Here is a 25,975-nt window from a genome sequence, read left to right as displayed (position 1 = left end):
AGGGTGTGAGGAAACAGGAGTGGAACATGTTCGGATTTGATACCTGGTCTTGTAGTCGGTACTACAAACAGTCAGAAAAGATAGCGCCAGCTTATTACACAGTGTTGTGTAGGACATTGTATTTTTTTAAACAATGGAAATGTGCATTGTGTAGAAAAGACATCATTTTGGACAGTACTCCCTCATTATAAACTGGAAGACAATCTGTCTTTATAAGGAGGAATTTCTTTCACGTCACCGTCTCATTTTCTATTTCTGTTAATTTCTAATGTAAAATTGCTGAGGGTTTTTTTGTGAATTTTTATGCTTTTTAAGGGGATGTTAACAATGAAGACTAGAACAGATTTGTACTTGGGCCATCAAGTATCTTGGATCCAGTTACAGCTTGAGCCAAGTGCAAAGTAAAGCTGCCTTTACTCTGCACAACAGTGGACCTTATCTTCAAATCCAGAAGCACACTCCATAGTATGCAACTGTGAATTTTCCCATTTCTCAAACCAGCCAATCTTGTGATTGTACTGTCTGTTTAATGCCAGTTTGTGCTGACTTGTGGACAATTTAATGCTGTGGGTGTCAAACCTAATGAATATTCAGACTGTAACAAAACTTAATTACTACTTTTCTTGAAATGCTAAAACATTTATGACCATTTTTTGTTGGGGGCAGGGAGGAGGGAGTGGGGAAGGAGGAGAATGATCACAGCATGCCTAAGGGTTAGTCAAGGACAGTCAGCATGGATTTTTTAAGGGAAGGTCATGTCTGACGAACTTGATTGAATTTTTTGAGGCGATAACAAGAAGGGTGGATGAGGGTAGTGCATTTGATATAGTCTACATGGATTTTAGCAAGGCTTTTGATGAGGTCCCACATGGCAGACTGGTCAAACAAGTAAAAGCCCATGGGATCCAAGGGAAAGTGGCTAGTTGGATCCAAAATTGGCTGTGGCAGGAAGCAAAAGGTAATGGTTGACGGGTGTTTTTGCGACTGGAAAGTTGTTTCCAATGGGGTCCCGCAAGGCTCACTACTAGGTTCCTTGCTTTTTGTGGTATAGATTAATGATTTGGACTTGAATGTGGGGGGCTTGATCAAGAAGTTTGCAGATGATACAAAAATTTGCCGTGTGGTTGATAGTGAGGAGGAACGCTGTAGACTGCAGGAAGATATCAATGGACTGGTCAGGTGGGCAGAAAAGCGGCAAATGGAATTCATTGCAGAGAAGTGTGAGGTAATGCATTTGGGGAGGGCAAACAAGGCAAGGGAATACACAATAAATGGGAGGTTACTGAAAGATGTACAGGAACAGAGGGACCTTGGAGTGCATGTCCACAGATCCCTGAAGGTAGCAGGACAGGTAGATAAGGTGGTTAAAAAGGCATATGGGATACTTTCTTTTATTAGCCAAGGCATAGAATATAAGAGCAGGGAGGTTATACTAGAACTGTACAAAACATTGGTTAGGCCACAGCTTGAGTACTGCGTACAGTTCTGGTCACCACATTACAGGAAAGATGTGAATGCACTAGAAAGGGTACAGAGGAGATTTACAAGGATGTTGCCAGGGCTGGAGAATTTTAGCTATGAGAAAAGATTGGATAGGCTGTGGTTGTTTTCTTTGGAACAAAGGAGGCTGAAGGGTGATTTAATTGAGGTATATAAAATTATGAGGTGCCCAGATAGAGTGGATAGGGAGGACCTATTTCCCTTAGCAGAGCGGTCAGTGACTAGGGGGCATGGATTTAAAGTAAATAGTAGAAGGATTAGAGGGGAGCTGAGGAGAAATGTTTTCACCCAGAGGGTGGTCTGGAACTCACTGCCTGTAAGGGTGGTAGAGGCAGAAACCCTCAACTCATTTAAAAAGTACTTGGATGTGCACTTGAAGTGGTGTAACCTACAGGGCTACAGACCAAGTACTGGAAAGTGGGATTAAGCTGGATAGCTGTTTTTCGGCTGTCACGGACATGATGGGCCGAATGGCCTCCTTCTGTGCTGTAACTGTCTATGATTCTAAGTGAGAACCAAAATATTTGTTGAAAACTGGTGGCCTGGAACAGAAATTTTTTATTTCATTTTTTAAAAAAAATTGCAAACCCATCTGAAATGTTGAAGCTCATTTCTATGTTTTACATTGATATGAAAGGTATAGTTGTGGTGATTGATTTCATTTTGGCACTGAAATGCAATTGTAGTTCTGTAAGAATTAAAATCATACATAAAATTCAAGTTGTTTTTTGTAGATTAGCTTAGTATCTATGCCATTGCCTTTTTAAAAAAAAACAAGATTCCTTTCTTCTGCCTCCCCAAAGGTTTATGTTAAATATACTGAAATGTATATCTGAATAATTATATATAATTATATGCAAACAATATAAAATACATGAAAGGAAAATTCCTGAAACCAAGCTGTTGTCTTGTTTTCTAGAAAAGTTCAGATGATCTGTCCAAATTGAATGGGAAATGCTGCCACACAGGTAGCAGTGGTACCTGCACCCAAAATTCCACCTCTTCCAGTGCTCCTAACACAAAGGAGCAATTGCCTAGGTATCAGGTAAGCTGATGAACTTGTGTGGCAGGTGTTGGCATTGTAGACTGACCACAAAATTGAGTAGAAATTTAAAACTTGATATTGGATTGTCAGATGGAGAATATTTGGTATGGCTTACTGAAGTAGAGGAACATGGCCTACTGGAGTGAAGAACTCTTGTCATGGTGTGCCAAATCATTGTACGTTGGAGCCAATGAGGTGACTTTAATTTGGGTTTTAAATGTTCATGTAAATTAACTGTAAGCTCAGTTTACAGCAATGTTTTTGTAAAATGGTGTGATCTGTAATAACTCAGATTCACTTTATTGTGTGTTACACTGGATTTCTTCTCCAAGCCACATACTGCACATTGCCACCATTCCTTCACTGTCGCTGGATCAATATCCTGGAATTCCTACCTAACACCATTGTGGGAGCACCATCACCACAAGGACTGCAGCAGTTCCAGGAGAAGGCCGCCACAACTCTTAGTGCAACTAGGAATGATCAATAATTATAGCCTTGCCAGCATCGCCCACGTCCCTAGAACAAATATTTTAAAAATTATTGAATCTGTGTGGATGTTAACGTCCAAATATTTGCTTGAAATGCTGCCTCTGTTTGAGGGTGAGAGAAAGGAGAATGGGATTTTTTTTTCAACTCTTGATCTTAAATATACAAAAGTAAAATGGTCCCAATTTACATTTCAGTAAATACTTGTTTTAACTAGCCAGTTTTTTTTTGAGCCCCACTCTGCCTTGCCCAAACACCCTACCTAGAAAAAGCTCTACATTTGATCTGGTTTACTCTGAAACATACATTAACATGGCTCAGGCTGCAAATATAATGAAGTCTGAACAGAAATCCATTTGAACACAAAAGAGGGGTTCTTCACTCCTGGGTTATAGGCTTCACCTGTACGAATGAGGCATTAAAAGCATTATTACTGGAAACTGGGTTTCTGCTGCATTTGTTAACCTGCATGAATGATGTACAGTATTGTCCATGGGGGCTCTTGTTTGCAGTATTCTCGGCCTGCTTCTGATGTCAACATGCTAGGAGAAATGATGTTCGGCTCTGTGGCAATGAGTTACAAAGGCTCTACGTTGAAAATACATCTCATACGGTAAGGGACGTACCTGAAAGGCCTTCTAATTCTGTTACACTGCATTTACAATAATGGAGCAGCTTCATCAGTCAATTTAAATTCATTTGGATTTTTGTGATATTAGAGTAGCCGTTTCGCTTCACGCTTTTGTGTTCACACTGCAGTTCATTATGTTGTACTCTGAGACCGCGATTTCAACGAACAGTTTTTAAAAAAATTAACTTGAGTGATAGTCATGTTATAGATTTTTTTTTTCTCTGTTTTCTGTGGGAAATTTCAATTCCATAGAAAATTATAGAATCATAGGTTACAGCACGGAAGGAGGCCAGTCGGTCCATCGAGTCCACACCAGATCTATGCAAGAGCAATCCAGCTAGTCCACTCCCCCGTCCTATCCCTGTAGCCCTGCAAAATACCCCCTTTCAAAACCATACTTGCGTTTATATAGTATTTACTGGAAATGGAGTACTATATTTTGATAGTATACTGCAAATTAATGGAGATGGTAGGTTCATCAGTCACATCAGTGTGAACATTTCTGATGATTTGACTTAATATATTGATTGTTGGCGATTCTTAGTTAAAATACAAATGATGGAGTTGTAAAGTTTTAAAGGTCAACATCAAAGCTGCAAAGTGAGATTTGTTTTTTGGTGTGAATTTCTAGCAGGCCACTAACGTAGCCATTGGCATATTGCGGTGACTGAAGTGTTGTACATTTTTTTTCCTTCAGCTCTCCCCCTCAGCTGATGATCAGTAAGGTTTTCTCTGCCAGGATGGGCACTGCTGGTGGAAGCTCAAACATGTACGGTTCTACTACTTGTGACTACTTTAAATGAAGTATATGATTTTTATCTACTTTTTAAAAGAAAAGCCTAATTTGTTTTATGATGTGGAGATGCCGGTGATGGACTGGGGTTGACAATTGTAAACAATTTTACAACACCAAGTTATAGTCCAGCAATTTTATTTTAAATTCACAAGCTTTCGGAGATTTTCTCCTTCCTCAGGCAAATGTTTCAAGATCTCCTTGAAGCCTACGCATTTATACATATTGAACAATAATACATGGTGTTTACAGACTGCCCCTGCAACTGCCCGTTGCCAAGGCAATCACCGTGTTCAGACAGAGAGGTGTTACCTGCAGAACCTCCGAATACACATTCAACAAAAAAACAAACAGGGAAAAAAAACAGAGAAAAAAAAACACAGAGAGGCAGAAACATCCGGAAGGCAGAGAGAGCCATTTGTTTTACTGAAGTGTCTCTGATTTTAAAATGTATGAATGAGTATTGCAAACCTCCCTTCAGATACATCAGCCCAGTACATATGGTGATTGACAGTTTTAATATTCAAACATCTAAGCTTTGTGAATCTCTTTGAATGTTTTTAATAAAGGTTTAGCATGGTGTGCATACGCTTGCCGTTGCCCCTGCCTAAATGCATTATGCTACATTTATCTACGTTAAAAGACATGACAGACAAGGGCTCATTCCCCTGCCACTTCCAGATAAGATTGCAGTCTATTTTTCTCATTTAAGGTCCTTACACCCACTTGTATCTTCGTGTCATCCACGAACATACAGTTCCCCCAATGTCTTCATCTGGATCATTGAGAAAAATGAAGAACTACGACCCTAACATCAATTCCTGTGGGAGTCCATTAGTGATCAGTCTCCATGCAGAACCACTACAATTAATTACTACCTTCTACGAGAATGCAACCAATTCCTTATCCAACCAAATATCTGCCCTTAAATTCTACAGGCCTCAGCCTTATATAGTAGTCTTTTTGTCACACCTTGTCAAATGCTTTTTGAAAATCAAGATACACAATATCAAATGGGCTTCCAACATCCACCAACTTAGTAACTTCATCAAAAGATTCAACTGGGATGGTGAGACAGAACCTTCTTTTCCAGAAGCCATTTTGAGATTCCCTAATAACCCCTTCTCTGTCAAGGTGGTCATACCGAGCATCTCTCATCCCTTTTGCTAACTTGCCTATGACCAAGCTAAACTAATAGGCTGATCATTCTGATTTATTGCCCTTTTTAAATATGGACACCACATGGGCCTCTCTCCAGTCGATGGGAACAATTCTAAACCCCAGTGAGTTATTGAATATATGAGCAAGTGGCTAGCAGACCACAGCCCCTATTTCTTTGAGCATCTTCGGCTAAATGCCATCCAGGCCAGCCGTTCGATTTGATTTTGCGATCAATAATTCTAGTCAAGACTAAATCTGCAAATACTTTGACACTTTCAATTATAGTATCAATCCTATGGCTTACTGGTATTCCAGCATTATCTTTAGTAGCAAAGGCTGATGCAAATTAGTAATTTTAAACCTCTGCCGTGTCTATGTAATTCTATGTATCCTGGGAGTCCACTTGAATATGCCCTGAAGAATCCCTCAGTGGCCACATATAGTCCTTAATGGCCCTCTAACTCTTAACTGAAAAAGCCCTTGCTGTCACTGGCACCTACTTACAGACCTTCTCAGTGTCCTTTGTGGCTGCTTTGAAAACAGCTTTTGTCGCCTTAAGCTGACTTTGATACCTAACCCAGTTCTGAGAATTATTTTCCTTAAGCCTATAAATATTTCTGCTCCAGTCTAATTTGTCTTTTGGGCATAACCAATTTGGTTTGTTTTACCATGTGCCCTTCTTTCAACTCTAGGGTCATACATGGCTTCCATTTGCATAAAGATGGCTTTAAAAGCATTCCATTTGTCCAGTGTTGCTATTATTCCTGCCTATTAGGACTGCCCAATCAATCTTGCTCAAATCATCTGCTATCTTTGCAAATTTAGCCCTCGTAAAATCTGGCCTACATAACATTTTCAGTAGCCTTGATCACTGTTGCCGAGGTGTTCCCCAACATGGGGGTCTGATAATGCTTCAAGGTCATTATTAAAATCTAGGACCAGTACTCAATTACACCTAGTTTCCTCACTAACATGTTGAGTAAGGAAACAATTGTTCATAATATCTACAAATCTTTCAGCCATCCTGCCCTCAATGCTAGATGGATCACCATTGGACAACTGAATGCCTGGGAAATTAAAATTCCTCGTTTACAGACATTTCCCAATTAGTTACTTACAATTTGCGCTCAGATTGCTTCATTGTGAGCGGCTGTTACAATAGTTTGTTATTACGTAACTATGTCTGATAAAATGACGTAACTCATTTCAGCAATACAATAGTACAGCCTTAGCTGGAATCAATTTGACAGCAGGTCCCTCATTCAATTCATAATTTGATGCTGAACTACATTAAGCTTATTTGGCAGCATAACAGCACTATATTTTATGATTTCTATTTAAGTCTGTTGTAAAAGTAGAAAGACTTGCCACCTTTGCTTCAGGTCACACAGTTGGTTCAAGGTGAATCCTGTTCTGCAGCAAACTGTTTCTATCTCTTTACAGTGTGTTAGTTGCATCTCTCTGATGTGTTGATTATGGTATCAAGATTATGTCTATGATCCTTCACATTTGTCATTTGTCCCTGGTTTATCAGTCAGCTTCTCTTTCTTTTTAACTGTTAATGTGTTTTTTTATATTTTGAAAGCTTTTGTGACTAAGTTAACTTGTTATAACTAATAAACTTCTTTGTGAACTGAATTGAGATTTTATTTTTTTTTAAATACTTTTTTTTAAAGTCCCCAAAAATTTAAGCAAAACTGCCTTTCATATAACCTAAGGTGGCAGTGAAACTCTAGGGCAACTTACCTGTCCATCACTATTGATTCCTTACAATTAGAACACTGCCTTTCCACTTATGGCGAAAAGTTGTTTTGGTGTTCTTAGTCTGGTCAGCAGCTGATAACAGAGACTCTCTAAGATATTTCCATCATCTTAAATTTTAAGGAAGGCATTTCTAACTCTGTACACAGCCATCACCAACTGAGCCATTAGGAGAATTACTTTTTTAAATCTTTTATCTAGACTTATCTTTTTATCTTTTTTTATCTTTATCTAAACCATTTCAGAAATATGCTTTTCTACATGATCTGATTGAATGCCAGAGCAGGCGCAAGGTGCCTTATGTCCTACTCTTGCTCCTATTTCTTTAGTTCAAATAAGGATTTATGTTTTGCAGGTTGCAAGATAGTTTTGAATACATCAACCAAGAGAACACCACTGGAAAGCCCTGTTCTAGTCAGAATGGTAGCAGTAACTATTGTGCTGGCAACAACCTGGGTAAGGGTGGATAAAAGCATTTTAATTGCTTCTATTGCAATTTGTGTGTGTGTGTGGTTTTTATTGTAGTCACTGGTATTTTTTGTACCCCCATTTTTACCATTAGGTCGTTTACTGGTTTGTGGTAGCAAACTGCTACTGTGTCCCACTGACCCAGGCCCGCTCCAACTCATCCGGAGCGCTTCTTTCTTTGCAGGTTTGTGTGGAATGCTGAGCACCATGTGGACCACACAAAAGCACGCTGTTGTCCCATTTTGTTAAGGTGCAAAAGCAAAATACAAAGGCAGAAAGTTTTAAAATTCTTGCTATGGTTTAATAAATTCGGTTCCCAGATGTGAGCAAGCTCCCATTTTTCATGCACATTAGAAATTGCCAAGAATACGATGCATTTGTGAGAATGTTCTAAATGATTGACAAAATGGGTAATCCATTTCAGTTGTTAATGAATTCTGCCCTTGTATTTCTAGGCTGTGCATTCAACAGTAGTTTTAGTTGGTGGATTGATTAATACTAGGATATGATTTTCAGTTTTTACCGCCAAATGACAGTGCTCTGCTTCACAGTTTTGCATAATCTCCAAATGTGTAATGATTGCTTGTGTGGCTAACCAATGTATAAGTTACATATCCTGTGTATGTTTATGGGTTAGGGGAGGAAAATAATTCAGATTCACCAACTGCACTGCTTAGATCTGAGCTCTGCTTAAAATGGCACTGAATTTGTAAAACACTTGACACCATTTTTTAAAAATTGTATGATTCTGCATGTTGAGTGCATTTTCTTTTGCTAGCTTAATAAATTTGTTCACTTAGAGTGAGAGTGGATTGTTGAATAATACAGATTTCATGTATTATTCATGTATAGAAGGAGGCCATTTGGCTTATGGCTATGCCAGGGTGAGCATCATATTGAAACTGTCCATTACTTTAATATCCTTTAATATATTTCCTCTTCAACTGTTTATTCAGTTCTTTCTTAAATGCTCTGATTGTTCCAATTGCTACCAGCATTTCATATTCCAATAACTGTGTGAAAGTATTTCCTCGAAACATTTCTTCCCTTTTCAGTTTTTTGGAGCTAATCCTTAAGTTGTTACCCAAGTGGAAATGGTCACTTCATTATTTATCCCTCAAACCTTTTCAAAACTTCAAACACACTTATTGCATTTCCCTTAACCTCCTGTATGCTAGTGAATACAGCACTAGTTTTTGAAGTAGTTTTACTTATATCCTTTCATCCCTGATATCCTTGACTTTTGCAGCAGTCAATCACAGCATTTAAAAGGGAATTAGATAAGCAATTTTTTTTGTTCCTTTTGTGCTGCATTTATTGCCCTGAGAAGGTGGTGGTGAGCCTTCTCATTGAACCGCTGCAGTCCTTGTTGGAGAAGAATCATCACAATGTTGTTAGATTGGGAATTCCAGGATATTGACCCAGTGACGATGAAGAAATGGCAATATCTCTTCGGTTCAGGATGGTGTGACTTGGGGAAATTATCACCTCCAACTTCCCCTCCATGACATTGCTGCTCCTGTCCTTCTCAGTGGTAGAGGTCACAGGGGAGGGAAGTGCTCAAATGGTGATTCTAGTTATTTGTTCAGTCAGGGTGGTTCACTGAATGTTTGAGTATTGAAGTAACCTTGATGAGTTGCTGCAGTGCATTCTGTAGATCATGCATACTGCAGCCACAGTGCTGGAGGTGGAGGGGGTGGATCTTGAGTCCCGTGGCAGGAGTACCAAGCACACAAACTGCTTTGTTCTGAATGGTAACACCATTTCATGAGAGCTGTTGTGGCTGCACTCATCCAGGTGAGTGGTGATTATTGCATCACACTCCTGATGAGGAAAGGCTTTGGGAGGTCAAGAGACAAGCCACTTGTCAATGTACCTAATTTCTGTCCTGGTGTTGAAGCCACAGTGTTGATCTGGCTGGTCCAATTCACCATCTGATCAGTGGTAGCCCCCAGGATGTTAATGGTGGGGAATTTGGCGATGGACATATTAAAGGCCAAGGAGCGATGACTGGGCTTTGAATGTCAGAGATGGTCATTGCCTGGCACTTATATAATGCAAATTTTAGCTGCCACATCAGACCAAGCCTGGGTGTTATCCAAGTGCTGCTGTAGGCTAGCATGGACTGCTTTGTTATTAGTGGACTTGTGAATGGAGCTGAACACTGGAATCGTCAGCAAACAGCTCCACTACTGACCTCATGATGGAAGGAAGGTCACTGATAAAGTAGCTGAAGATAGAAGGCCGATAAAGCTTCCCTGAGGAACTTCATTCAGAAACTTGTGAAGCAAATGGTGGGGGCTGGGGGAGTGGGGGGCGGAGAGAAAGAGTTGATTTTTTTTTTTAAAACTAAGCAAAATGCAAGCTTTGTACCAACAAAAATAATCGGTCGCCCCAGCACTGGCATTCCAGCAGTCCCATGCTAGACTTTTGGTGCTGGCCACAACAGTAGACTGCACTTTTGTTATTAGCCCCAAATGTGCAGTGCAGAATAAATGTCGGCTAATTTCACTTAGAAGCAGCGCATGCTTTGTTGGCATAGACACTGAAAGCAAGATTCCAGTTTGTACCCCTGTCTGGAGAGACTGCAACAGTTTTGAGATAACTAAATTGTCTCATTTATAATGCCAATCTCAAGTGTGGTGAAAAAGGGAATGTAGTGGATGTGGTATATTTGGACACATGAGACCTGTTGTGAAGATTTAGGTCATAGGTTTGAACAATTGAGTTGCTTGCAGATTGGTATTATAAATAAATGAGGTCATTTAGTGAAGCATGATTCCTTTTTGTGCAATGAAGGGGAGAGCTGTGGTAAGACAGGAATTGACAGCGAAGAAGCCAACCATTTTAAGAACAAAACCTGCAAAGAAGCAGGATCTTTATAGCAGAGGAAAAAGTCAAGACGTAACCTAGCCCTAAGGAATTCTTCTGTCTTTACAAGGGCAGCCAGCAATGCATGGTATTAAAGCAAATGAGATATGGATTAAAAAATACAACTAACCTGTACTGCCAGTTTTTAAAAAAAAGAGTTGCATTTGCTGTAGAGCTTGTAATGCAATTATTTAATTATTTGCTTTAAAATGTGTATGATTTCCTGAAAAATAAATCCGAACACAATTGTGAAGACCAAACACAGTCAGATTTATCTGCCCATCAATTGTTCTGTACAAGAAGAATTTTCATAGTTGTATTTTAAAGCACATAAGCACTATCCGGTCCTGCTCTCCTCTGCCAAAACTGCTCACTATTCCAGGATCATCCTGGAATGCAAAGAAAACCCCCGGCTTCTCTTCACGACAAACTATCTTCTTAAACCCCCTCCCCTGCCCCCTCCACCCTCACCTCCAACAAGTGCGAGGAGCTCATGGACTTCTTTGTCAATAAGATTGAGACCATCCGTTTAGCTACCTCTGCCGCTTCCCTCCCTTCCCCTAGCCCACCAAGCCAAACTTCCCCTAAGGGTCCCCCCTGCCCTAGCCCTGAATTCCCATCTCGCCCTAGTTTCTCTCCTATCTCCCCTCATGCCATCTCCAATATCATCTTGACCATGAGACCCACCTCCTGCTCCGTTGACCCTATTCCCACCAAACTGCTGACCACTCAACTTCCCTTCCTGGCCCCCATGTTAGCTGATATTGTTAACTGTTCCCTCGCCTCAGGTACTATCCCCCTCCCCTTAATCTGCTGTTATCACCCCCCCTCCTCAAAAAAACCACCCTTGACCCCTTTGTCCTTGCAAACTACTGTCCCATCTCCAATCTCCTTATCCTCTCCAAAGTCGTAGTGTCGCCTTCCAAATCCATGTCCATCTTTCCCGCAACTCAATGTTTGAATCCCTCCAATCAGGTTTCCACCCCTGCCACAGTACTGAAAGGGCCCTTATCAAAGTCACAAATGACATCCTATGTGACTGTGACCATGGTAAACTATCCCTCCTCATCCTTCTCAACCGATCAGCAGCTTTTGACACGGTTGACCACACCATCCTCCTCCAATGTCTCTCCTCCGTTGTCCAGCTGGGTGGGACTGTCCTCGCCTGGTTCCATTCCTATCTATCCAGTAGTAGCCAGAGAATCAATGGCTTCTCTTCCCGCTCCTGCACCATTACCTCCAGAGTCCAAGGATCCATCCTTGGCCCCCTCCTATTTCTCATCGACATGCTGCTTCTCGGCGACATCATCTGAAAACACAAAGTCTGGTTCCATGTGTACACTGACGACACCCAGCCGTACCTCACCACCACCTCTCTCGACCCCTCCGTTGCCTCTGATTTTGTCAAGCTGCTTGCCTGACATCCAGTACTGGATGAGCAAAAATTTTCTCCAATTAAATATTGGGAAGACCGAAGCCATTGTCTTCAGTCTCCGCCACAAAACTCAGTTCCCTAGCCACCGATTCCATTCCTCTCCCTGGCCACTGTCCGAGGCTGAACCAGACTGAGTGCAACCATGGCTTCCTATTTGACCCTGAGATGAGCTTCCGATCACACATCCACTCTATCACCAAGACCACCTACTTCTACCTCCGTAACATCACCCGTCTCCACCCCTGCCTCAGCTCACCTGCTGCTGAAAATGTAATCCGTGCCTTTGTTACTTCCAGAATTGACTCTTCCAATGCTGTCCTGGGCCAGCCTCCTGTCTTCTACCCTCCATAAACTTGAGCTCATCCAAAACTCTGCTGCCCATATCCCAACTCGCACCAAGTCTCATTCACTCATCACTCCTGTGCTCGCTGAACTACATTGGCTCCCGGTCTGGGAATGCCTCGATTTTTAAAATTCTCATCCTTGTTTTGAAATCCCTTCATGGCCTCGCTCCTCCCTATCTGTTATCTCCTCCAGCCCTACAATCCTCCAAGATCTCTGCGCTCTGCCAATTCTTGCCTCTTGTGCATCCCCAATTTTAATTGCTCCACCATTGGCATTGCCTAGGCCCTCAGCTCTGGAATTCCCTCCCTAAACCTCTCCTCTCTCCTCCTTTAAGACACCGCTTAAAACCTCTCTATTTGACCAAGCCTGTCCTAATATCTCCTTATGTGGCTTTGTATCAAATTTTGTTTGCTGCTCCTATGGAGCACCTTGGGATGTTTTACTACATTAAAGGCAATATTTAAAGCAAGTTGTTATTTTGTAAAGTGATAGCTTCCATGAAGACATTTTATCTTTTGAAGTTTAGTTGTACATGGTGTTTCATTACACTGATGCAACCAAGACTTCAGATTCTGTAGCTGTTAGTCATGATTCTAGTTCTACCTCCGAACTGGGAAGTGGAAACTCAATGTAAAACTCAGTGTTAGAAATATGGAACTGATCTCATTCCCTAATCTTTTTGCAGGCTCAACCATGGCAGGTGGTGTGCACCTGGACCACCACCATTGCCATTTCTAGCCTGCCACATGCCTGCAAATAGAAATTTCAGTTTAGGGCCTCAAATCCACCTCCCTGCACTCTTTGGCACTGGTTGGCACTGCAATGAGCAATACCATGGCACAAATTTGATGATAATTATGAAAATTGCCTTTCGTATTTAGATTTTTCGATCAAGTAATCATAGTTTTTTTTTAATTCGTTCACGGGATGTGGGCGTCGCTGGCAAGGCCGGCATTTATTGCCCATCCCTAATTGCCCTCGAGAAGGTGGTGGTGAGCCACCTTCTTGAACCGCTGCAGTCCGTGTGGTGACGGTTCTCCCACAATGCTGTTAGGAAGGGAGTTCCAGGATTTTGACCCAGCGACAATGAAGGAACGGCGATATATTTCCAAGTCGGGATGGTGTGTGACTTGGAGGGGAACGTGCAGGTGGTGTTGTTCCCATGCGCCTGCTGCCCTTGTCCTTCTAGGTGGTAGAGGTCGCGGGTTTGGGAGGTGCTGTCGAAGAAGCCTTGGCGAGTTGCTGCAGTGCATCCTGTGGATGGTGCACACTGCAGCCACAGTGCGCCAGTGGTGAAGGGAGTGAATGTTTAGGGTGGTGGATGGGGTGCCAATCAAGCGGGCTGCTTTATCTTGGATGGTGTCGAGCTTCTTGAGTGTTGTTGGAGCTGCACTCATCCAGGCAAGTGGAGAGTATTCCATCACACTCCTGACTTGTGCCTTGTAGTTAGTGGAAATGCTTTGGGGAGTCAGGAGGTGAGTCACTCGCCGCAGAATACCCAGCCTCTGACCTGCTCTCGTAGCCACAGTATTTATATGGCTGGTCCAGTTAAGTTTCTGGTCAATGGTGACCCCCAGGATGTTGATGGTGGGGGATTCGGCGATGGTAATGCCGTTGAATGTCATGGGGAGGTGGTTAGACTCTCTCTTGTTGGAGATGGTCATTGCCTGGCACTGATCTGGCGCGAATGTTACTTGCCACTTATCAGCCCAAGCCTGGATGTTGTCCAGGTCTTGCTGCATGCAGGCTCGGACTGCTTCATTATCTGAGGGGTTGCGAATGGAACTGAACACTGTGCAGTCATCAGTGAACATCCCCGTTTCTGACCTTATGATGGAGGGAAGGTCATTGATGAAGCAGCTGAAGATGGTTGGGCCTAGGACACTGCCCTGAGGAACTCCTGCAGCAATGCCCTGGGGCTGAGATGACTGGCCTCCAACAACCACTACCATCTTCCTTTGTGCCAGGTATGACTCCAGCCACTGGAGAGTTTTCCCCCTGATTCCCATTGACTTCAATTTTACTAGGGCTCCTTGGTGCCACACTCTGTCAAATGCTGCCTTGATGTCAAGGGCAGTCACTCTCACCTCACCTCTGGAATTCAGCTCTTTTGTCCATGTTTGGACCAAGGCTGTAATGAGGTCTGGAGCCGAGTGGTCCTGGCGGAACCCAAACTGAGCATCGGTGAGCAGGTCATTGGTGAGTAAGTGCTGCTTGATAGCACTGTCGACGACACCTTCCATCACTTTGCTGATGATTGAGAGTAGACTGATGGGGCGGTAATTGGCCGGATTGGATTTGTCCTGCTTTTTGTGGACAGGACATACCTGGGCAATTTTCCACATTGTCGGGTGGATGCCAGTGTTGTAGCTGTACTGGAACAGCTTGGCTAGAGGCGCAGCTAGTTCTGGAGCACAAGTCTTCAGCACTACAGCTGGGATGTTGTCGGGGCCCATTGCCTTTGCTGTATCCAGTGCACTCAGCCGTTTCTTGATATCACGTGGAGTGAATCGAATTGGCCGGAGACTGGCTTCCGTGATGGTGGGGATATCGGGAGGAGGCTGAGATGGATTATCCACTCGGCACTTCTGGCTGAAGATGGTTGCAAACGCTTCAGCCTTGTCTTTTGCACTCACGTGCTGGACTCCGCCATCATTGAGAATGGGGATGTTTGCAGAGCCTCCTCCTCCCGTTAGTTGTTTAATTGTCCACCACCATTCACGACTGGATGTGGCAGGACTGCAGAGCTTTGATCTGATCCGTTGGTTGTGGAATCGCTTAGCTCTGTCTATAGCATGTTGCTTCCGCTGTTTAGCATGCATGTAGTCCTGAGTTGTAGCTTCACCAGGTTGGCACCTCATTTTTAGGTACGCCTGGTGCTGCTCCTGGCATGCTCTTCTACACTCCTCATTGAACCAGGGTTGATCCCCTGGCTTGTTGGTAATGGTAGAGTGAGGAATATGCCGGGCCATGAGGTTACAGATTGTGCTGGAATACAATTCTGCTGCTGCTGATGGCCCACAGCGCCTCATGGATGCCCAGTTTTGAGCTGCTAGATCTGTTCTGAATCTATCCCATTTAGCACGGTGGTAGTGCCACACAACACGTTGGATGGTGTCCTCAGTGCGAAGACGGGATTTCATCTCCACGAGGACTGTGCGGTGGTCACTCCTACCAATACTGTCATGGACAGATGCATTTGCGACAGGTAGATTAGTGAGGACGAGGTCAAGTAAGTTTTTCCCTCGTGTTGGTTCGCTCACCACCTGCCGCAGGCCCAGTCTAGCAGCTATGTCCTTCAGGACTCGGCCAGCTCGGTCAGTAGTGGTGCTACCGAGCCACTCTTGGTGATGGACATTGAAGTCCCCCACCCAGAGTACATTTTGTGCCCTTGCTCCCCTCAGTGCTTCCTCCAAGTGGTGCTCAACATGGAGGAGGACTGATTCATCAGCTGAGGGATGACGGTAGGTGGTAATCAGCAGGAGGTTTCCTTGCCGATGTTTGATCTGATGCCATGAGATTTCATGGGGTCCAGAGTCAATGTTGAGGACTCCCAGGGCCACTCCCTCCTGACTGTATATCACTGTACCGCCACCTCTGGTGGGTCTGTCCTGCCGGTGGGACAGGCCATACCCAGGGATGGTGATGGAAGAGTCTGGGACGTTGGCTGAAAGATATGATTCTGTGAGTATGGCTATGTCAGGCTGTTGCTTGACTAGTCTGTGGGACAGCTCTCCCAATTTTGGCACAAGTCCCCAGATGTTAGTAAGGAGGACCTTGCAGGGTCGACTGGGCTTGGTGTTTTGCCGTTGTCGTGTCCGGTGCCTCGTGGTCCGATGCCGGGTGGTCCGTCCGGTTTTATTCTTATTATGACTTTTCGTAGCGAGATTTTACAACTGAGTGGCTTGCTAGGCCATTTCAGAAGGCAATTAAGAATCAACCACATTGCTGTGGGTCTGGAGTCACATATAGGCCAGACCGGGTAAGGGCGGCAGGCTTCCTTCCCTAAAGGACATTAGTGAACCAGATGGGTTTTTACGACAATCCGGTAGTTTCATGGCCATCATTACTGATACTAGTATTTTAATTCCAGATTTTTATTTAATTAATTTAATTTAATTAATTGAATTTAAATTCGCCAGCTGCCGTGGCGGGATTTGAACTCATGACTCGATTTTAGTCCAGGCCTCTGGATTACGAGCCCAGTAACATAACCACTATGCTACCGTACCCTCTGCATATGTGAGGTCATGTGTAGGTTAAACTACCGTGAATATAAACTCCATTGATCTGCCTCAAGGCTTGAGACGTCGTACCACAACGAATTGGCAAAGAGAAAATGCTTTCCTCTGCTGTTTGATATCTTTCACCATTGCTTCTCTCTCGAAGGCAGGGACTTGCAATAGAATATCAGTCCATGACCGTCTCTAGTACCTCCCCAAATGCCATTTTTCAAATGTGAGTTTGGCCAGGGAGTGTTTGGCTCTTTCACAGCAACCATAACTAATTCCAGTTGTGCTATCCAGTGATAGTCATATGCATGGACCTCTAGCAGGGACTTAGTAAAAGGAATTGTAGCCATTTGTTTTGCTCCATTCTCTGGGGACAGCTTTGCTTTTTACAAAAAAAAAACAGTTTTCTGTGATGATAAAATCCACAAATGGGCAACTATGGCTTTCAAAAGGAACAAAATGGCTTGAAGAATAATGATTGAGATTGTTTCACTGCAGGTGATAGGGGAATAGCACAGTATAATGGCTATGGTACCTGTGGTATGGCTTGTGCAATATTGAAATATCTTGTGATTGCGTTCTGGTTAGATGTCTAAGTTGTAAAGGAGTTAACTGAGCTGAATGTTTGACACATCTATGTGTTGTAGATGAGTTTCAAAAATGAAACCACTGTACCAGACATCTGACGGTGTTGCTGTCTCTGGCTTTGTTTTTCTGTAATACTGATACTGCACCCATGTTTGATGTAAAAGTATATCCTATTATTGCTAGCAATTCTGTTCTCCATGTGGATTAATTGCAATTTAGCTGCCTGCAGCGAAGTGAATTGTGACCAGAATTACAGTTTGTTAATTACAAAAATGCTATAAAGGACCTAACGAAACTTTCTGCTTACAGCTCATAGTACACCTGTAGATATGCCAAGCCGAGGTCAAAATGAAGATGGAGACAGTGGCATAGCACGATCTGGTAAATATATTTAAAATGCTACTAATGTATTTCATTTACTTTCTAGCTTTCTAGATATATGTATCTAAGTTCAAAAAATCTATTTAAAACCACAATATTAGTAGCCCATTGATTTTTTTTAAAAAACTGCTCGATTGGACTCAGAGCTTTCCACTAGTTTTTTTTCATTCAATAAAAGCTTGTGATGTGCTGAAGCTAGTGAACTAGTAGAAGTAGTTGAAAGATATGTTGCTTACACCTTGAGCATTTACAGAACTTTACAGATTTTGAGGTGGGGAAGCTCCTTGTCTTCAATCCCCAATTTGATGGAATTATTTTCTATTTCAGAAGCTACACTGTGCTGTAGGAAAAAGACTTGTGGTTTTGTTGTGCTACTCTGTGTAATTTGTGTGTTTCAATTATCTATATGAAGCATCCTAACCTATTTTTTTTTGTTTCACCTTGCAGCATCCCTGAGCAGTCTGTTAATTACACCATTCCCTTCTCCAAATTCCTCCTTTTCCAGTAGCTGTGCCAGTAGCTTCCAGCGGCGCTGGCTGCGCAGTCAAACCACCAGTCTTGAAAATGGCATTTTTCCCAGGTGGTAAGTGTAAAGTTTGTAATGTAACTTTGCAGGATATTATTGGTCGTCCAGGTAAAAGCAAAATGTCAGAAGGAAGAAACTATTAATTCTGCGGCAGATTAAAGTTTAAATAAAACCTATTCAAGTAATTCCTGGTTAGCATATCTTGATTAAGGCCTGGAGTGTAAAACTGCCTACAAATTAGCGCACTCATTCAGAGAGGGATGGCATTTAAGGATGGCTTGTGTGGGAATTGGAAAAATGTCATACTCTACCAGTGGGAGGTGCTCTTCAAAGTGGTATTGTTATTAATAGAGATTGGGAAATATTTTCCCAATTTGCATGGTTCATGAAATAATGTAACCCATAACACTAATGAAATTGATATTTTAAGAGTTTGTGGGAAGTTGGTTGAGCTTATTTCTACCTGATTTTAAGGCTGAGTTAGATAGATTCCTGATTAACAAGGGAGTCAAAGGTTATGGTAGGTAGATGGGAAAGTAGGGTTGAGGTCACAATCAGATCAGCCATGATCTTATCAAATGGCAGAGCAGGCTCGAGGGGCTGAATGGCCTACTCCTGCTCTTAATTCGAATGTTCGTATGATTCTGTTGTGATTGCACTGCTTATAGGGAACAGCAAGTTATATGAAATACTTTCTGAACTTCTCAGTTCTGAACCTTTTTTGACTACAATTTGGGAGACCCTGCCCACTGGTGCAGAAGTTATTGTGCTCATATATTCATGTTTTCACAATGACTGATTTTGGTTCATTTGTGTTTAATGTATCCTTATTACAAGGTCAGCTGAGGAGACATTCAGTATGGCAGATGAGAGCTATACTTCCAACCCTCAGATGGTCCGGAGGAAGAAGATTGCCATCAGTGTTGTTTTTTCTTTACCGGAGAAGGAAGAGGAGAACAAGACTTTTCAGGAGTTCTTTTTCTCACATTTCCCTCTCTTTGAGACTCACCTGAGCAAGCTGAAGAGTGCAATTGAGAAGGTACCAAGCAATTACTGTTTTACTCAATTTTTCTATATGTAAGTCAGTTAATTTTATTAGTGGATGTCTTTTCAAGCCTGGTGATTTCCCCAAGTTTGCATATTAGGTTCATTTATTTTTCCCCCCTGTTAATGGTCTAAAAAAATATATTTTTAGTATAACTGGATCATAAAGTAAATGTGGCATTCATATAATCCCCATTGTGCGTGCATTCATTTGTATTGAATCCTTTCTGGATTTATTGAATGAACCCCTCTCCCTCATGTAAGGTCTTACCAAAATTGAGTTCAGGTGGCCTCAACTACATGAATGAATCATGACTCCGTGGCATAGAACTGCCATAACTCCCCTCGGTTTGCCACAACTAACACTAAATTAATATTCTACAAAGCTATGCTGATGGCTAGTAAAGGAAAATTTCCACGATAGGGGCACCCTTCATAGCTTGGGTTGAGGTGCCTTGTTAGTGCATAGTGAAATAGCTTTACTTTGTTTGCACTTAACTTGAAGCTGTTTGAGTAATAAAAGTGGGCAGAAATGTTCCATTTATCAGCACTGAAATCTGTCATTGAGCGTAAAGAGTAATGCATGATGTCTTAATGTGTATTCTTTTAAAGCCTTTCTTTTTTGGTAGGCAATGATTTCCTGCAGAAAGATTGCAGAATCTAGTCAGAGAGTACAGGTTTACATCAGCCGGGTAATGGAGGGCCTGGGAGAATTCAGGTAAGATTTGAAGGATTTATGTAGTTTTGTTTACCTGCAACTGGACACTAATCCCCCCGCCCCCCAATTAACTGTGAATAGGTTGTAAATCTAGGGCTAGATTGTGATTGTGATCGTGCTGTGTGATTTACTGCATTGACTAACTTATTATGAGAATTACTCACCAAATATTGTAGTAATGTTATGGAATAATCTACAAATAGATTATTTAATCTTGGCATCCACTGGAGTCTAGCCATTCCCTGACCTAAGTCAAAGTGGTGGATCTCTCATCTGGTCCATCTTCCTGCATCTTTTAGAGACAGACTTAAATGGAAGAAATTTGTAACACTTCCCTCTGGACCATGGGACGAGACGTGGCAAAGAGTACGGCTGACCTAAAATTGGTGATCAATTATTTTTTTTCATTTTTTAAAAATGAGGTGCAAGGATTTTGCAGAGGTGAAGAAAATTCACTGGATTATGACTCTTGGGCACAAGATATTTGAACACTTTCTCCTTCATTTTTTTTTTATACGTTCATGGGATGTGGGTGTCGCTGGCAATGCCACCATTTATTGCCCAACCCTAATTGCCCTTGAGAAGGTGGTGGTGAGCCGCCTTCTTGAACCGCTGCAGTCCGTTTGGTGAAAGTTCTTCCACAGTGCTGTTAAGTAGGGAGTTCCAGGATTTTGACCCATCGTCATTATTTGGATAGGGCCATTTATGGTGACCTGCCTCAATATTGCATCATAATTTAGAATTATCGAATTTTACAGCACGGAAGAATCCCATTCAGCCCATCAAACCTGAACTGGCTTGCAAAGAGCTGGCTTTTTAATTTTTCTTTTTCAGGTATTAATCCACTTCCATTTTATAAGCTATTATGAATTCTCCTTCAACCACTCTTTCTGGTGGGGCATTCCATGTCCTAACAGCCATCTGCTTCTTTAAAATAAAATTATCCTAACCAATAAGGAATTCAGGAGAGACTTCTTTACTCAGAGGGTGGTGAGAATGTGGACCTCGCTACCACATGGAGTGGTTGAGGCGATTAGCATAGATGCATTTAAGGGGAAGCTAGATAAGGGAGAAAGGAATAGAAGGATATGTTGATACATTGAGATGAAGTAAGGTGAGAAGAGGCTGGTGTGGAGCATAAACACTGGCATAGACCTGTTGGGCAGTTTGGCCTGTTTCTGTGCTGTAAAATTCTATTTAATTCTATGTAACCTCACCTTTCACGCTTTTAATGATCTGAAATTTATGCCATCTAGTTACTGACTCACTGACCAGTGGAAATAGTTTTTCCCAATTTATGTTATCAAAGCTACTCATAATTTTGAATACCTCTATTTGCTCTCTTCTTAATTTTCTTCGTTCTAAAGTAAAGAGCTTCAGTTTTGCTAGTTTCTCCTCCCTGGTATCATAGTGAATCTCTTCTACACCTGTCTATGACCTTGACATTTTGTAAATAAGGCATCCAAAACTTGACACGACTGCAGCCTAACCAGTCATTTGTACAGGTGCAACATTACCTCTTTGTTTTTGTAATCTATACTCCTATTTATGAAACCTAGGATCCCATTGCTTTTTTTTTTAAACAGCTTTATGAATTTGTCCCATCACTTTTAAAAGTTTGTGTATCTGAACCTTTGTCTGTTCTTCCGCCTTTAAACTTTTACCATTTAGTGTATATTTCCTTTCCTTATTCTCCCCCCCCCCCCCCCCCCCCCCCCAAAATGTACCACTTCACATTTCTCCACATTAAATTTCACCCATTATCTATCTGTCCAATCTGCTAACTTGTCTGTCTATGGCCTCCTTGAGTCACTTGTAGTCCTCTTCACAGTTAACCACAAAACTCATTTGTGTCCTCTGCAGATTTTGGTATTGTACTCCCACGCCCAAGTCCAGATCATACAAACAGTGGTCCTGTATTGTCCTGAGCAACACCATCATTTACGTCCCTTCAGTCTGAAAAACATGCATTAATCACGACTGTTTTCTGTTCTTCAACTTCCTAACCATGCTACACAATTTCCTATGCAATATTTAATAATTTGAAAATTAATATACACAACATCCATACACTCCTCAAAGAGCTCAATTTAATTTGTCAGACGTGATTTGCATTTTACAAATCTGTGTTGGCTGTCCTTAATTAACCCATACTTTAGGTGAGTATTAATTTTATCCCATATTATGGCCTCCAGAAGCTTACCCACTACCAAGGTTAAGCTAACTGTTCTTTAGTTACCTGGTTTATCTCTGTCCCTTTTTAAACAGAGGTGTTATATTGCAACCTTTAAGTTCTCTGGCATAACTTCTACATCTTACATGTTTGAACGATTGTGCTTATCCATTATGTATTTGAGCAAGAGAGGGTACAATACACTCCATATGAAACAGAATTGTTTGGAAAACTAGCATATCGAAAAGTGGACCAGCAGTGGGAGATATTTAGATACATAATGGATACAGGAAAGTGCAACAAAGGCTGATTTTCTGTGGAAATATCTTGAGATTAGAACAAAAATGTATTAGTCATACAATAAATATAGCCAGATAATGCAGAAGAAAAATTAGAAATGTAAAATGTACAAGGGAAGCAGAAAAATTAGCATGGCTGAGATGGAGTATGCAAAAACAAGTGATCACCATGGGAAATAGCAAGGTTGTTATAAGCACACAAGTGAAGGAATGAGACCATTTCAATATGAAGGGGCCATATATTTGTGCATAGGAACAGGAGGAGGCCATTTAGCCCCTCAAGCCTGTTCCGCCATTCAATTAGATCATGGCTGATCTGTACCTTAATTCCATCTACCCGCCTTGGTTCCGTAACCCTTAATTCGCTTACCTAACAAAAATCTATCAATCTCAGTTTTGAAATGTTCAATTGTTTTTTTCGGGGGTGGTGGGGGGAGGGGGCGCGGGGAAGAGTTTTCCAGATTTCCACTACGCTTTGTGTGAGGAAGTGCTTTCTGACATCACCCCTGAACGGCCTAGCTCTAATTTTAAGGCTATGTCCCCCTGTTCTGGACTCTCCCACCAGAAGAAATAGTTTCTCTCTCTCCTTCCTCTCTCTCTCTCTCTCTCTCTCTCTCCCCCCAGTCAAATCCTTTGATAATTTTAAACACCTCGATTAGATCACCCCTTAATCTTCTATATTCAAGGGAATATAAGCCTAGTCTATGCAATCTGTTGTCATAATTTAACCATTTTAGCCCCAGTATAATTCTGGTGAATCTGTGCTGCATCCCCTCCACGGCCAATATATCCTTCCTGAGGTGCGGTGCCCAGTATTGTACTCTAAATGGGGTCAAACCAGAACTCTGTACATAACTTCCAGCCCTCTTGTGATGAAGGCCTATATTCCATTGGCCTTTTAAATTATTTTTTGTACCTGTCCACTCACTTTTAGTGATTTCTGTACTTGGACCCCAAAATATCTCTGCTCATCCACAGTTCCTAGCTTCTCACCATTTAAAAAATACGCTGATCTATCTTTCTTAGGTCCAAAGTGGATTACCATACACTTCTCCACATTGAACTCCATCTGCCATAGTTTTGCCCACTCATTTAATCTATCATTGTCCCTTTGCAACTTTCTGCTCCCGTCTACACTATTTACTGTCCACCTAACTTAGTATCATAGAATGGTTACAACACAGAAGGAGACAATTTGGCCCATCGAGCCCATGCCGCTTCTTGGTAAGAGCAATCCAGTTAGTCCCATTGTCCCATGGGCTCTTTCCCTGTAGCCCTGCAATTTTTTTCCCTTCAAGTATTTATCTAATTCCTTTTTGAAAGCCACAATTGAATTTGCTTCCACCACTCTTTCAGGCAGCGCAATCCAGATCATAACTAGTCGCTTCGTAAAAAAGTTTTTCCTCATGTCGCCTTTGGTTCTCTTGCCAATCACCTTAAATCTATGTCCTCTGGTTCTCGACCCTTCCGCCAATGGGAACAGTTTTTCTTTATTTACTTTATCTAAACCCTTCATGACTTTGAACAATTCTATCAAATCTTCTCTGCTCTAAGGAGAATAACCCCAGCTTCTCTAATCTATCCACACAACTGAAGTCTCTCATCCCTGGAACCATTCCAGTAAATTTTCTGCACCCTCTCTAAGGCCTTCGCATCCTTCCTAAAGTGTGGTGCTCAGAATTGGACACAATACTCCAGCTATGGCCGAACCAGTGTTCTTTAAAGGTTCACCATTTCTTCCTTTATGCCTTTATTTATAAAGCTCACGATCCCATATGCTTTTTTTAAACCGCTTTCTCAACCTGTCCTGCCACCTTTGAAGATTTGTGCACATGTATTCCCAGGTCTCTCTGTTCCTGCATCTCCTTTAGAATTGTACCATTTGGTTGATATTGCCTCTCCTTGTTCTTCCTGCCAAAATGTATCACTTCTCACTTCTGTGTTAAATTTCATCTGCTATGTGCCATCAGCCTGTCTATGTCCTCTTGAAGTCTATTACTATCCTCCTCACTGTTTACTGCACTTCCAAGTTTTGTGTCTTCTGCAAATTTTAATATATGATCAAAAAAAGCAATGGTCCTGGTACCGACTCCTGGGGAACACCACTGTACCTTCCTCCAGTCTGAAAAACAACCGTTCACCACTACTCTCTCTTTCCTGTCACTTAGCCAATTTTGTACTTTGCTGCCACTGCCCCTCTTATTCCATGGGCTTCAATTTTACTGACGAGCCTATTATGTGGCACTTCATCAAACGCCTTTTGAGTGTCTATATACACCACATCATCTGCATTGCCGTCATCAGCCCTCTCTGTTACCTTATCAAAATCTCCATCAAGTTAGTTAAAAACGATTTGCCTTTAACAAATCTGTGCTGGCTTTCCTTTATTAATCCATACTTGTCCAAGTGACTGTTAATATTGTCCCGGATTATCATTTCTAAAAGCTTCCCCATCATAGAGGTTAAATTGACTGGCCTGTAGTTGCCGGGTTTATCCTTACACCTTTTTTTGAACAAGGGTGTAATATTTGCAATTGTCCAATCCTCTGGCACCAACCTCATACCGAAGGAGGATTGGAAGATTATGGCCAGCACCTCTGCAAGTTTCACCCTCAGCAACCTAGAATGCATCCCATCAGGACCGGGTGACTTATTTACTTTAAGTACAGCTAGCCTTTCTAATACCTCCTCTTTATCAATTTTAGCCCATCCAGTATCTCAACTACCTCCTTTTACTGTGACAGCATCTTCTTCCTTGGTAAAGACAGATGCAAAGTACTCATTTATTACTTCAGCCATGCCCTCTGCCTCCATGAGTAGATCTCCTTTTTGGTCCCTAATAAGCCCCACCCCTCCTCTTACTACCTGTTTGCTACTTACATGCCTATAGAAGACTTTTGGATTCCCTTTTATGTTCAGTCTATTCTCATACTCTTTCTTTGCTCCTCTTATTTCCTTCTTCACTTCTCTGTACTTCCTATATTCAGCCTGGTTCTCACTTATATTATCAACCTTACATCTGTCATACGCCTCCTTTTTCTGCTTCCACCACCTTCTTACTCTCTATCTCTTTCGTCATCCAGGGAGCTCTGGCTTTGGTTGCCCTACCTTTCCCTTCATGAGAATATACCTAGACTGTGCCCAAACTATCTCCTCTTTAAAGGCTGCCCATTGTTCGATTGCAGTTTTGTCTGCCAATCTTTGATTCCAATTTACCCGGGCCAGATCCGTTCTCAACCCACTGAAATTGGCCCTCCTCCAATTCAGTACTTTTACTCTAGATTGTTCCTTGTCCTTTTCCATAACTAATCTAAACCTTATAATACCATGATCGCTGTTCCCTAAATGTTCCCCCACTGACACTTGACCTACTTCATTTCCCCAGAGCTACATCCAGCAATGCCTCCTTCGTCATTGGGCCGGAAACATACTGATCAAGAAAGTTCTCTTGAACGCACTTCAGAAATTTTTCCCCCTCTTTTCCCTTTACACTATTGCCATCCCAGTCTATATTA

At 42.0% G+C, this 25,975-nt stretch overlaps 1 protein-coding gene across 2 annotated transcripts in view; it reads left to right on the top strand.

Annotated features, from left to right (window-relative positions):
• The window catches only part of LOC137327141 (folliculin-interacting protein 2-like), a 91,722-nt gene that overhangs the window by 46,412 nt on the left and 19,335 nt on the right, over positions 1 to 25,975 (top strand). Inside the window, exons 3-11 of one of the 2 annotated variants that reach the window (XM_067992637.1) lie at positions 2,420 to 2,545; positions 3,547 to 3,647; positions 4,363 to 4,434; positions 7,736 to 7,836; positions 7,943 to 8,032; positions 17,629 to 17,700; positions 18,148 to 18,283; positions 19,064 to 19,265; positions 19,900 to 19,988. In XM_067992637.1, the coding sequence (XP_067848738.1) occupies positions 2,420 to 2,545; positions 3,547 to 3,647; positions 4,363 to 4,434; positions 7,736 to 7,836; positions 7,943 to 8,032; positions 17,629 to 17,700; positions 18,148 to 18,283; positions 19,064 to 19,265; positions 19,900 to 19,988 (989 nt within the window). The remainder of the gene's footprint in view (positions 1 to 2,419; positions 2,546 to 3,546; positions 3,648 to 4,362; positions 4,435 to 7,735; positions 7,837 to 7,942; positions 8,033 to 17,628; positions 17,701 to 18,147; positions 18,284 to 19,063; positions 19,266 to 19,899; positions 19,989 to 25,975) is intronic. The other variant, XM_067992646.1, reaches the window with a different exon arrangement.

This window comes from Heptranchias perlo, chromosome 1 (genome assembly GCF_035084215.1).
Source record: "Heptranchias perlo isolate sHepPer1 chromosome 1, sHepPer1.hap1, whole genome shotgun sequence".
In the NCBI taxonomy this organism is placed as follows: Eukaryota; Metazoa; Chordata; class Chondrichthyes; order Hexanchiformes; family Hexanchidae; genus Heptranchias; species Heptranchias perlo.
The sequence above is the reverse complement of the archived record's forward strand: the minus strand, read 5'-3'. Positions and strand labels throughout refer to the sequence as shown.